General features: G+C 36.1%; 2 protein-coding genes across 2 annotated transcripts in view; one reads left to right on the top strand and one right to left on the bottom strand.

Moving 5' to 3' along the window:
* LOC140612798 (uncharacterized) overlaps positions 1-12,493 on the bottom strand; it is a 134,265-nt gene that overhangs the window by 1,475 nt on the left and 120,297 nt on the right. Inside the window, exon 9 of the mRNA XM_072790900.1 lies at positions 1,023-1,135. The gene's annotated coding sequence lies outside the window, so the exon portion shown is untranslated. The remainder of the gene's footprint in view (positions 1-1,022; positions 1,136-12,493) is intronic.
* Positions 1-12,493, top strand: part of ARSK (arylsulfatase family member K) — a 34,770-nt gene that overhangs the window by 19,044 nt on the left and 3,233 nt on the right. Inside the window, exons 5-6 of the mRNA XM_072790909.1 lie at positions 1,045-1,216; positions 4,167-4,391. Of these exons, the coding sequence (XP_072647010.1) occupies positions 1,045-1,216; positions 4,167-4,391 (397 nt within the window). The remainder of the gene's footprint in view (positions 1-1,044; positions 1,217-4,166; positions 4,392-12,493) is intronic.

Here is a 12,493-nt window from a genome sequence, read left to right as displayed (position 1 = left end):
GGTAAATGAAATCCATGCACATCTGAACCATGCAAATGAAGACTATGTGTGTTTTGAAAGGTATCAACTTAAACTGAATTTAAGTTGCTTTAAAAACTCTAATCAGAGGGATGCCTGGGTGGCTCAGCAGTTGAGCATCTGCCTTTGGTTCAGGGCATGATCCCAGGGTCTGGGGATCAAGTCCCACATCGGGCTCCCTGCATGGAGCCTATTTCTCCCTCTGCCTGTGTCTCCGCCTCTCTCTGTCTCATTAATAAATAAGTGAAATCTTAAAAAAAAAAAAAAAAAAAACCTCTAATCAGAAATGCTGTTTAGTGAATCCTATCGCAAAGGAAATAGTATCAAAATTGTAGATACTTCATGTCTTCTAAAAAGTTGTAACTGAAAAAAATAAAAAATAAATAAAAAGTTGTAACTGGTTCTATCTTGAAAGATTAGTACTAGCCTAATGAACTGAAGCAGATAACTTACAAGTAAATAGTAAGTAGATACCTGAGTTTTTTTAGTTACATGACTAAAAAAAGTATATGACTTAAGCTTAGTGTTGTTTTCTTTTTTTTTTTTTTTCTTAGTGTTGTTTTCACCAAGACTATAAGCATTCATGTGTTTCCAAAAGTTGTACTTGTTCTTAGCAAACATTTGGCTGTCTCACTAGATATTGGCAATTTTATAGGCGAACTATTGGGAACGGAAATCTCAGGTTGTTGATTTTGGAATTTTGAGTTGGTCACACACTATATTAAAAAGCTTGGATACTTTTTGTGGACTAGAATACTGTCTAATATACCTCATGTTTTTCACTGTCATATAAATTTATAAAAATAATTTTCACAACTGTCTCATTATGTCTACAGATATTAATATACACCTTTCATTGTTACTGGGAATAGTTTGTTCCTAACCATGTATTTGATTTCCTATTTTCTTTACATAACTCATAACTATTTTCTTCTATAATCCTAAGTAAATAAGCATTGTCTAGTTCACCATACATACTTGTTGGAAGAAAAGAATATTACTACCTTGTTTTTCTCTCCTTTTTAGGTTTCTTATGATGCCATCAAAATTCCAAAGTGGTCGCCTCTGTCAGAAATGCACCCTGTAGATTATTACTCTTCTTATACAAAAAACTGCACTGGAAAGTTTACAAAAAAGGAAATTAAAAATATTAGAGCCTTTTATTATGCTATGTGTGCTGAGACAGATGCCATGCTTGGTAGGTGGTATATTTAATATAATAATAAGCGATTAAATGAAAAAAAGGTATAATATTTTTCCAGCAAACTGGTTGGTGACTTGTATGAACTGCCTCAGATAATGTTTTGTAACAGTTTCTTGATGCTAAAGGCTTGGAATAATCAAAATCCTGACATATAAAAATTGGATAATTTGTACTATTAATTGTGGAATAAAAAGCTTTTTCGATCTTAATAATTCATAAATGCTCAGATCTTTTCATAGATAAGGACAGGATCGTAGAAGGCTATTACCTGCTTGACACAAAACTTTTTACCTGCTTTAAACAGGAATTAGTATTTAACCAAACACAGGTATATATGTAACACACGCGAATTTTGTGATTTCTCCCAGACTTGAAATAATTAGATAACAAAACCATTCTTCCCAGGCCCTTTAGAGCAGGGTTTAACTAAACCTAACATCGGTTTCCCCATGTGTATTCTGGTCCAGAATCATATTGAATTTCCTTCCCTAGTTTACCTCAAAACCCTATGTGCTCCCAGAAGAGGACGGTCAAGAAAGCGTTTTTCCTATTCACTTGTAGAGTTAATGGCAGTTTCCAGTTTAGATTGGAAGACCCCGTTTTTAAAAAAATCCATTTTTCTAACAAGTTGTTTTCATATTTTGCTATAATTTGGAGTAAATTGCATTAGTGAAGTATGGAAAGTACCTCTTCTATACAAAGTAAATTTTGAGAGTGAACAAGTGATGAGCTATTTCTTAAAAAGCATTCATTGGGCAAAAATAGAAAAGTATAAAGCAGAAAGCAAAAAATATATATGGATAAATTATTTTACCAAGTATAATATGAATTAAAAGTCCTAAGGAGGGGCACCTGGATGGCTCAATCCTTTAAGCACCTCCCTTCGGCTGGCTCAGGTCGTGATCTCAGAGTCCTGGGACCAAGCCCCACGTTGGACTCCCTACTCAGCAGGGAGCCTGCTTCTCCCTCTTCCTCTGCTTGCTCCTCCCCCTGCTTGTGCTGTCTGTCTCTATCAAATAAATCAACAAAATCTTAAAAAAAAAATAAAAGGCCCTAAGGATTTTCCAAGTACTCAATCTTAAATGCAAATAAGATTTTAAAGTAAATTTCTTTAATCCTAAATCCACACAAAGGTTGAACTGCTTTTTATATTTTCTGATGTTGGTGAATATTCACCCACTTGCACTCTGGAAATCACTTTGAAAGTTTGCAGCTACGTAGCATTCATCTGTATCTACTAAGATGAAATACTATATATACATAATGTTGCTTCAGGAGTGTGGGAATACCTCTTAAAGTTTCTTAGAGAAAATATGCAGCAGATCACTTCAACTTACAAAGTTTATGAAATATGTCATATCTTGTCATAGCCACACTAGTCTGGTCACCAAATGGTGTATTTTTACTGTTCACTGTGTTTGCTCAACAAATATTGAACACCTACTAGCTAGCTATCAGGCATTATTTGGGGCTCTGGTGATGCTAATTGAATATTATGAAGAAATCACACTTTAATTAAAAACACTAAGCTCTTGTTGCTGCACCTCAGAGCCTTTATATTTGCTTTTCCCTCTGCCTGGGATGCTCTTCCCTTTGCTTTTTTACATTATTTTGTCTATTTACTTGTTTACTGTCTGCTTCCCTTGAACGAGGGGAGCCTTGTGAGGGCAGGGACTTTGGTCTTATTCAAGATTGCAACTTAAGTACCTAGCTTTGCATCCATGGTGCCTAGAACACAGTATGCACTCAGCAAACATGTACTGAATGAGTATAAACACCAGCCCTTGTAACACGTTGTTGGAATTCCAGCAGAACACAAGTTGTAGAGGCCTTAAAGGACAGCCATTCAGTCTGCCTGGAGGAGCAGGCAATGTTTCATCAGGGAAATAATGCCTGAGCCAGGTCATAAAAAAAGAATGGGAATCTGTCACATAGAAGGTGGGGGGAAAGGCATTCAACACCAAAGAAAGAAGAGAATGTACAGTGGCAAGAAAGTCTAACCTAATTATTACTAGTTCAGGGAGTCTAAGTAGTTTAGGACTATGGAAGATAAAGGTCTAGGGGGCAGTTGAGGCTGGTGAGCTTGCTAAAGAATTAAACAATGGGAAGTTTTGAAAAAGTTCTAAGCTGGGATATGACATGATCAGATATTTTAGAAAGACAGCCCCCCAAGTGGTATCAGAGTTAGGGAAGCAGTATGGACGGGGGCAAGAAGACCAATTAGGAAGCTGTTATAGTTGCCCAGTTGAAAGATCCTGATGGTCTATACTCTGTAAATAACTCTGTAGAACCATGGGTCTCAGCGACTGGACCTCAGAATCAGCTGTGGGTTTTGTTTTTAATAATATAGTCCCCTGTAGGCCAGATTCAGGAACTGCCAAAAGGGATGACTCTTCTCTGTAGACTGTGCCTTACTGATTCAATGAAGAGGATACTAAGAGACAGGAATTAGTCAGAGAAATATTACTGTCCAGGTATGTCCTATCCAAGAATATGGTATATCTAAATCTGTTAGTTGGGGTTTTGGAAGAAAGAGGAGCAGGGAGGAAGACTTCTGACCCCCATGGAGCAGAAACTGTGGGTTGGTGGCAATATCAGTCCCTTCTTTGTCTGAGACATAGTGCAGTGCTGACATCTAGAGTTGTCTTTCTTTTTTTCATTTAAATCACCAGGGGGGAAAAAGTTTTCCCCCAAGCTCTGAGAGGAACACAGAAACCAAGCCAGCATGATCTCCAAATAAAGAAACTTATCCTCTCAGTACTGTATTTTCTTCTTCCTCTCCTGTCAGGTGAGGAACAGACACATGAAACTTGGCCTAATGTACTTGAGAACACTAGATAACATTCAGATGTTAAGAAGCATCCTCTTGCAAAGTAGGGTTGTTACAAGCTTACTGTGATAGAACACAAACTAAAAGCTAATTAAGATTTGTCTTGTATCTTAGGAGAAATTATTTTAGCTCTTCGCCAGTTAGATCTGCTTCAGAATACTATTGTCATATACACCTCAGACCATGGAGAGCTAGCCATGGAACATCGTCAGTTTTATAAAATGAGTATGTATGAAGCTAGCGCCCACATTCCACTCCTGATGATGGGACCAGGAATTAAGGCCAACCAACAAGTATCAAATGTGGTTTCTCTTGTGGATATTTACCCTACCATGCTTGGTAAGTAACACATTCGGTAAATACTTATTTGTAATAATGTTGGAAAATGAATAAGCAAAGTAGTCAGAGGTTTGCCAACTTGTTCATAACCTTGAACAATTCTTTTAACTATGAGTCAAATCTACATCTGAAAAATGAGGCTAATACTCCTCAAGTTCTGTAGCCTTCATATACTACAGTCATTTTTCCCTTCAAAAGATTCATAACTAAGGACATGACTGTATACAGTAAGCCACTGAAAATACTCAGGTTCATAACTTCATAGATTTAATTTGTGTATCACGTGATTCTCTACTACCATCTCTCAAAAGTATAATTTCCTTTTGGATTATTCCATCCATTTTGAAACTAATCATTTGTACAGTTTTAGAAAAGTATGAACGTGTTTCTCCTCAGAATCTTTAGATTGTTCTGTGCTAAGTACTTTACTAGCTTCTTAATGTCTATATGCATAACCATAGGTCTAGGACGGCAATATTTGGGTAGGGGTAGTTAACAGTTTTTGTTGCAGGTAATAGAATCACACCATCAGCAAATTCAGATGAAATTACATAGACATATTAGTCTCTAATTTAGCAGACTACTATAAATTCAATAACATTTAACTACTGAAATTCTTCTAAGGCACCCTCAGTTGCAAAAAGTACCACCTATTTATAAATAGATTTTGCTGAAAGAAAAAGATAGTACAACATAAGATATGGATATTTAATATATGTATACCAAAGAGTGAAAGAAACATGTATTTGAAAACCAAAGAAGTAAGAAAGTTCCTTTTTATCTCCTTTCTTCTGCTACAAGGACTTTCCTTCATTTAACTAAAGACTATTCCAGGGTCTTAAAATTCTTTATGGTTAATTTTTTTCAGTGCCTTTTCCCTTTCTCTTTTATTTTACATCACCTCTTGTATATTTGATCACACTTCTTTGTCATTCTTTTGCCTGATGATATTTTTAACCTCTTCAGTTTCCTCATTGTCATTTGCTGGTTCCCCTATATCCCAAAGCAATTATCACACTTAGCTGTATCTCTGACACTTTCAGGCTCCATCAATTTTCAGGCAATCCCTATTACTTCCTCATTTCTGTGTTGATAAGAAGGGTATGCATGATTATGTGGGTTTGTGTCTCTCTTATTATCACCTTTATAATCTTAGAACAGGTGCTTCCGGACAATGGCATCTCTTTACAGTTTCCTCTCCAAGTTTTTCCTCCTGTAGAAGTCTTCCCACTCCATTGCCAAGTTTGCTGAACTTTTTTTTTTTTTTAGCCCTGTTCTGTTTTCTTGAAGGACAGTGACCAAAACTGCAAACGATCATCAAAGGTTGGGATGATTCTTTTTCAGTATTCCCTCAATATATTTCATAGTGATATTTGCCATTTTGTCTTTCTGACTATAGCAGCTCAATTGACCATTATGTACAATGATAGAGGAGTCTTACTCTATCTATGCTTAGTTGGCCTATCACCTAATATGATTAACATGTACTGTTTGAGTCATTTTTTTAAAGGATTTTATTTATTTATGAGAGACACAGAGAGAGAGGCAGAGACACAGGCAGAGAGAGAAGCACAAGGAGCCCGATGTGGGACTCAATCCCAGATCCCGGGATCACACCCTGAGCCAAAGGCAGACGCTCAACCATTGAGCCGCCCAGGTGTCCCAAGTCATTTTTTTTAAACACTGTTTTATATTTGCCAACAATGCAGATTTTCTACTCTATAATTTTGATTCACCATTAACACTACTTGCCATTTTATACATCATAAAAGCTAAAAGGCATCTGCAAGACTTTACAATGAAAAGTTTCACAATGTATTTAGCTAATAAATTATATAAGAAAACACTAAAGTTGGTTAGAATGAGGGAATTTATTACCCATCTAGGGGAACACCTACCTATCCTATGCCTACTTTGTTATATGACAATTAAGCATTTCATTTGCCAAAATTAAACATTCCCAGAAACTCCTCCCATTCTTTCCCTACTCTTCTGGAAATTATGTAGCTTCTCTCCAAATTCTTTTCTCTGCAATTTGTTAATTATTACAATTTCCTAAAACTCACAGTTCTATGTAGATTTTTGCATTTCTTTATCTTTCACTGATTCTTCATAATAGATTCCTTCTGAGTCATATTTCCCTACAGGATACATTAACAACATTTAGGTCATGTGTTGATTAGACCTGCCTAACTACAGTAAAGGAAATTAAGCCAAAATTCAGTGTCTCTCTAATTCTGAACTGGAAATTAGCATCTTCAGGCTTTGCACAGTTTGTAGTATGTTTGATTGGAAATATTTTTATCACCAAAAGGGAAGAGTTACATTTATGGGGTTGGGGCAGAAAAGAGAATATCTGTGCATGGGTCCTTTTATATAAAACACTGAAACATTCTACTGACCAGATGTTAACCAGAGATAGGATAGAAAGAGAATGATGGAGGGGTGCAGCAAGAATCTTATGTTGGAGCCAGGAAACAACACAGCAACATTATCATTTATCTAAAATTAATCTTTTTGCAAATAATAAAGGCTTACTGTTAATAGAGCTCTTACAAATCCATAGAAAAAAGAGAAATACCCTAAAAAAATGACTGAAAGATATAAACAAATAATTCACAAGAGAAGATACACAAATGGCCAAGATATTTTAAAGATTCAAACTCAGTAGTCAGAAAAATATTCAACAAAAGATACTAATTTTCTTTCACATATGGAGTTTGCAAAGATTAAAAAGAATTAGAAAAGCTTATATTGGAAATAGGCCTTTTCTTATTCTGCTTCGAGTATAAACTGGCACAGATTTTCGGGATGCAATGTAACATAATGTTCCACATCACTCAGAAATATGTACACTTTTTGAACTAGAAATTCTAACTTTAGAAAATAACCTATAGATATATATAAAGATTAATCTCCATGGATATTTATTATAGTATTATATTAAGTTAAAGAATTAAAAAAATTTTTTAAAAAAGAATTAGAAACAGTACGAATGCTAAGTAGTAACAGAATGGATAAAAAATACTCAATTTTGAACGATGAAATGATCTGTGAAAATGGCCCCCCTAAATTATTGAAAAGAAAATGTAGGTTTTAAACTGTATAAATGGGGGGGGGGTTATTTACTGAGATAGGGTGTATGGAATTTATTGTCCAAATCAGCACATTTTTTAGACTGTTAACAATTATACCAGGATTAAAGGCATAAACAGTCTACTGCCTCGTTGAACACTCTCATCAGCCAACAAGGCAACATTGTTCTCATAGTCTATGTGTTATCTGATGTTTCATTCAACCTTTTAAAATGAAATTGTTTAGTACTGGAAGAGTTTAAAGCTACTTCAGTGAAGATTAACTCAAAAATTAGACCTGTAGGACAGTACATTCTATTTCACCTCTGCTTAATAAATAACATATACAGATTATAACATATCTACAACGGACTTTTTATTTTGTGATTCTTCTAACCAATTAGGAGTTTATAACAGATATAAAACATAATCTATTCTTAGATTCTAAAGGCCTTTTCTTTATTAGCTTAGCCATTGCTGTATTATTTTGTATGAATCTAAATTACACACCGAGTATGGGATTAAATGTCTTAGATCAAAGCCTCAAGTCAGACCTCCTCTTCTCTTAAGTCCTATGGATCTCATAAATATATAAAAGATGGTGATTGAAAACACCTCAAATAAAAGGACATTAAATAGGAAAAACCAATTGGGATTCCTGCTTTAATAAATCTACCTTACTATGAAGCGCCCGTTCAAATTTAAGAGACTACAATGCTTTTAATAAAAAATCTGAATTTACAAATAGTTTTTAAAAGGTATTTTAACTATACCTAAAACATATTGCATAGTATGTTAACTAGCTGGAATTAAAATAAAAACTTGGGGAAAAAATGTAAAAGGTATTTTAAGAGTTTTTCCCTTCCTATAAAATGATATTTTATGATAAAGTAGAAAGGGTTATTCTTAGTCTGTTTATCTTAGCAGGTACTTTATGGTATACTATCACATTACCATTTTCTTTTTTCTTTTTTTTTTTTTTACATTACCATTTTCTAATGCAGAAAAGTACCATTTTTGTGAACTGGAATTCTTTACCATTAAAGTTGATATCATTTTAGAGATTATTCTTTAAAAATTACTCCCCCATATGTTTTCTTTTCTAATAACCTATTATTAGCATCTTTTGGCTCAGGTAGAAATAAAGGTAGTCTCGCTTTAAAATTGTTTTGATTTTCTCATTTAAACTTATTTTCATGTGAATTTTTTCTTTTAATAGTTGATCTTTTTTGTAAGACACCGCCTTCCTCTAACATAAAAAATAAATCCATATTTTTTGCATTGTGAAAATGTAATTATATAAAAATGCAGTTGTGTTTACAAGAACACTTAATTGTGAAGGATTCACGTTGCAAAACCCTTCCTGTCACAAGATCTTAGTGGAGGGTTGGGAGAAGCATTCTACACAGACGATTTTGTTTTTATTATTTAAAAAATACTGCGAATTTGAGTAACGATAGTAAAGCAAGACTTGTGTTGGGAATACTGAAGAATCCAGAGATCTTGGAGCCAGACTGCCTAAATTCAAATCCCTCCTTCAGTTTTGGCCTCGGGCGAGTTACTTAACAACTCTGGCCTTCATTTTTTTTTTTTTTTTTTTTTAATCAATAACATGTAAATAATAGTGGCTATTGCAAAGCTTAGAACAAAAACTGGGACATGGCAAACAATTAAATGTTAGGCATTATCATCATCATTTTTATTCTTTGGAATGCCCTAAAACATCTACATAGTTTGCATCACTGCCATACCAGTGTAATCTTTTATCCATTTGTATGGTCAGGAAGAAATATAATCTTATCTCTCTTCAGGAAACCATCATATATATCCAGGTCTGCCTTTTTCCTCATTTGTTTTAAATTCAAGACACTTTTATTAAGAATACTGCAGTTAATTTTAATCTTTGCCTCTACTACCGAGAAAGATGAAACTTACTTAAAACAGAATTTATAATGACAGATGTGCCAGAAGAAAAAACATACGAAAAATGGTTTTAAACAAAGATCAAAGAGCTTTTTGAAATGCAGTTTAAGCTAAAGGGCTTTTTAGGAAATCACTGATAAACATATGAGAAGTGAATACCCAGTTTCCTGAGGCACAGAAAGTTAATTAATATGTATTTACTAAATACTGTGGATATTTGACATGGGTTTTATTCTTCATCAGTTTACAAAGGTATATTATACAGCTACTACGAGGCCCCAGTTCTCTCCTGCCTGGCCCTGGTGCAGCACCTTCCTGGCCCCTAGCTGCTGCTCACACCACTCTGAGTCAGTTCATTCTGTGGTAGTTAGCACGTCATGCTTCAACTCACAGTCCTCTACTGGTTTCCCTCTCACAAAGAGTAAAATTCAAAATCTCTCTTTGGATCTGGGGTTCCAGCATGATCTCTAAGTCCTCTTTAACAGTTTCCCCCCTCACCTACCCCGCTCCAGCCAATCAGGGATCCTTGGTGGCCGGGGAACATACTAAGCAGGTTCCTGCCTCAGGGTCTGCATGCTTGCTATTCCCTGGGAGGGGGGATGCCCCTCCCCCAGATACCTACAGGATTCACCCTAGCCCTTCGTTTTTGTTTTTTTTTTAGGATTTTATTTATTTATTCATGAGAGACACAGAGAAAGAAAGAGAGGCAGAGACACAGGCAGAGAGAGAACCAGGCTCCATGCAGGGAGCCCAATGTGGGACTCAATCCCATGACTCCAGGATCACGCCCAGGGCCAAAGGCAGGCACTAAACTGCTGGGCCACCCAGGGATCCCCTCCTCGGGGGTTTAAATGTCATCTCCTCAGAGAGGCCCTCCCTGAATACAGTATATAAAACAGCAGCACCTGGACACATACTCGCCATCATTCTCTGTCCCCCTTACCCTGCTTTATTTTTCTTCACTGCACTTAGCACCATCTGACATGTCTGTCTGTCTGTCTCCCCACATTAGAATGTAAGCTCTAGGGGAGCTTATCTGCCTTGTCCACGTTGTTTCCTCACACCTGGAACAGCACCTAGGTTGTTGAATTAAAATTTAAAAATACTTAAATGTACTCTTAGCCCAGTTTATTGCTGACTTCCCATATAAACACAGAAGAACCATGTAAATTTTCTTAGCGTTCCAAACTTCTTTAGGAAAATTAGGCTAAGAATAGATCTGAAATAAGGTATTTCTAAATATCAAAAGTTATTAAAATGCTGACAACAGACAGGAACTTCCCAATCCTGGGTATATGCCAGTTGGTCCCTGATTTTCCAGTCATCGTTGAAGGCCTCCTCTCTCCCTTCCTGAGCCTAGCTAGTGGTGCCACCTGACGGCTGCCAGGCAGCCCGGCCTGACCCAGCCTGTTCCCCTGCTACCTGCATTCCTTAGGGCAGACTTCACTAGTAGCCTAAGGTCTTTGGCTCACGTGAGCTTTATCTCGAGCAGTCCCTTTCTCTCGAGCAGTCCCTTTCTCTCAGGCTCCTCCTTTTTAATGTCTTTGCTACTTTTTGTTTTTAACCAGTTTGCTTGCTCACTTGTTTTCTTTTCTTCTTTCTCCAAAAAAGGTCTGTGGTTATGATTGGCTAGCAAAAGATTAGCATTATAATATGCCCCCTTCCGAGGAAACGGGAGGATAGATTTTTAAATTACATGTCAAACATGTACCTTAAGAAGATTTATAGAGGTCTATGTCTACTTTTTATTCTCCTTTAATTAACCTATTTTTCTTCAGATACTTACAGCCAAGTTAATTTTCCTGTTCAATTTTGTTTAACTCCTAACATTGCTGATATATTACTTCCTATTTTTTACTGGAAATACTTAGTTGTACCTATAAAACATGGAACATGGAAACCAGAAAAGAGGTGGAAAGGCAACTGCCGGCTCATTTTGGAACTAGCCCAAGTACAATATAGGAAGGATACAGATATACCTATCTATAGGAAGAAGATTGTTTGAGTTCCAAATACCCTAAAAGCAATTTTTAAAAAATACCTCTTTTTAAGTTAGACATTCCTCATGCTATTGTTTTATAAGTTTATATTTGATAAGGGGAAAATAAAATTATTTTTCCCTAAATTGGTATAAGCCAAGATTTCCAACATATGTTCTGCAAAATACTAGCCCCTCAAGATGCTACTTGAGGGTAAAAATGTTACATCATCAAATAACTTTGGAACACATAGCATATAGTGGACCACACTTAAAGGTTTATAGTATACATCAGCAATAAATTTACGTCTACAATAAATTTACCTACTTAATTTTAATCGTTGTTTGCAAACAGAGAGGACTATTAAACCCTTTAATTTTTTTAAGATTTTATTTATTTATTCATGAGAGACACAGAGACAGAGAGAGGTAGAGACACAGGCAGAGGGAGAAGCAGGCTCCATGCAGGGAGCCTGATGGGGGACTCCGTCCTGGGTCTCCAGGATCAGGCCCCAGGCTGAGGGCGGCGCTAAACCGCTGGGCCACTGGGGCTGCCCTAAACCCTTATCTGGCAGAACTGATGTGAGAACCAACGGTAATTATTTATCATTCAGAAATAAAAGACTGATCAATATCTGTTGAGGATTTCCTGTTAGGCACTGGTCTCAGAATTTTACATAAATTATATTTAAACCTTAAATAAGCCTATGAAGTACAGGTATGATTATTATTCACCCTTTGTAGATGAGGAGCCTGAGGTTCAGAGAGGTTAATATCACACCCACGGTCACAAGGCTGGTGCAGTAAGCATTTGGTTTTTTGTTTGTTTTTTAAAAGATTTTATTTATTTATTCATGAGAGACATAGGCAGAGGGAGAAGCAGGCTCCATGGAGGGAGCCCAATGTGGGACTCAATCCCAGAACTCCAGGATATGACCTAAACTGAACACAGATGCTTAACTGCTGAGCCACCCAGGCATCCCATGGTGTGGTAAGCATCTGGATGTAGGCAGGTCTACTTACAAAATCTATATGTGGTCTTTGGTCTCCACAACCTCTAAGGATGTCATTTATGAGTGTTTCAATTAATGAAAAGAGTAAGTTATTTAAAAATATTGTGTTATTTT

This window comes from Canis lupus, chromosome 2, assembly GCF_048164855.1.
Source record: "Canis lupus baileyi chromosome 2, mCanLup2.hap1, whole genome shotgun sequence".
Taxonomy (NCBI): domain Eukaryota; kingdom Metazoa; phylum Chordata; class Mammalia; order Carnivora; family Canidae; genus Canis; species Canis lupus.
Note: the sequence above shows the minus strand (reverse complement) of the source record. Positions and strands in the feature narration are given on the sequence as shown.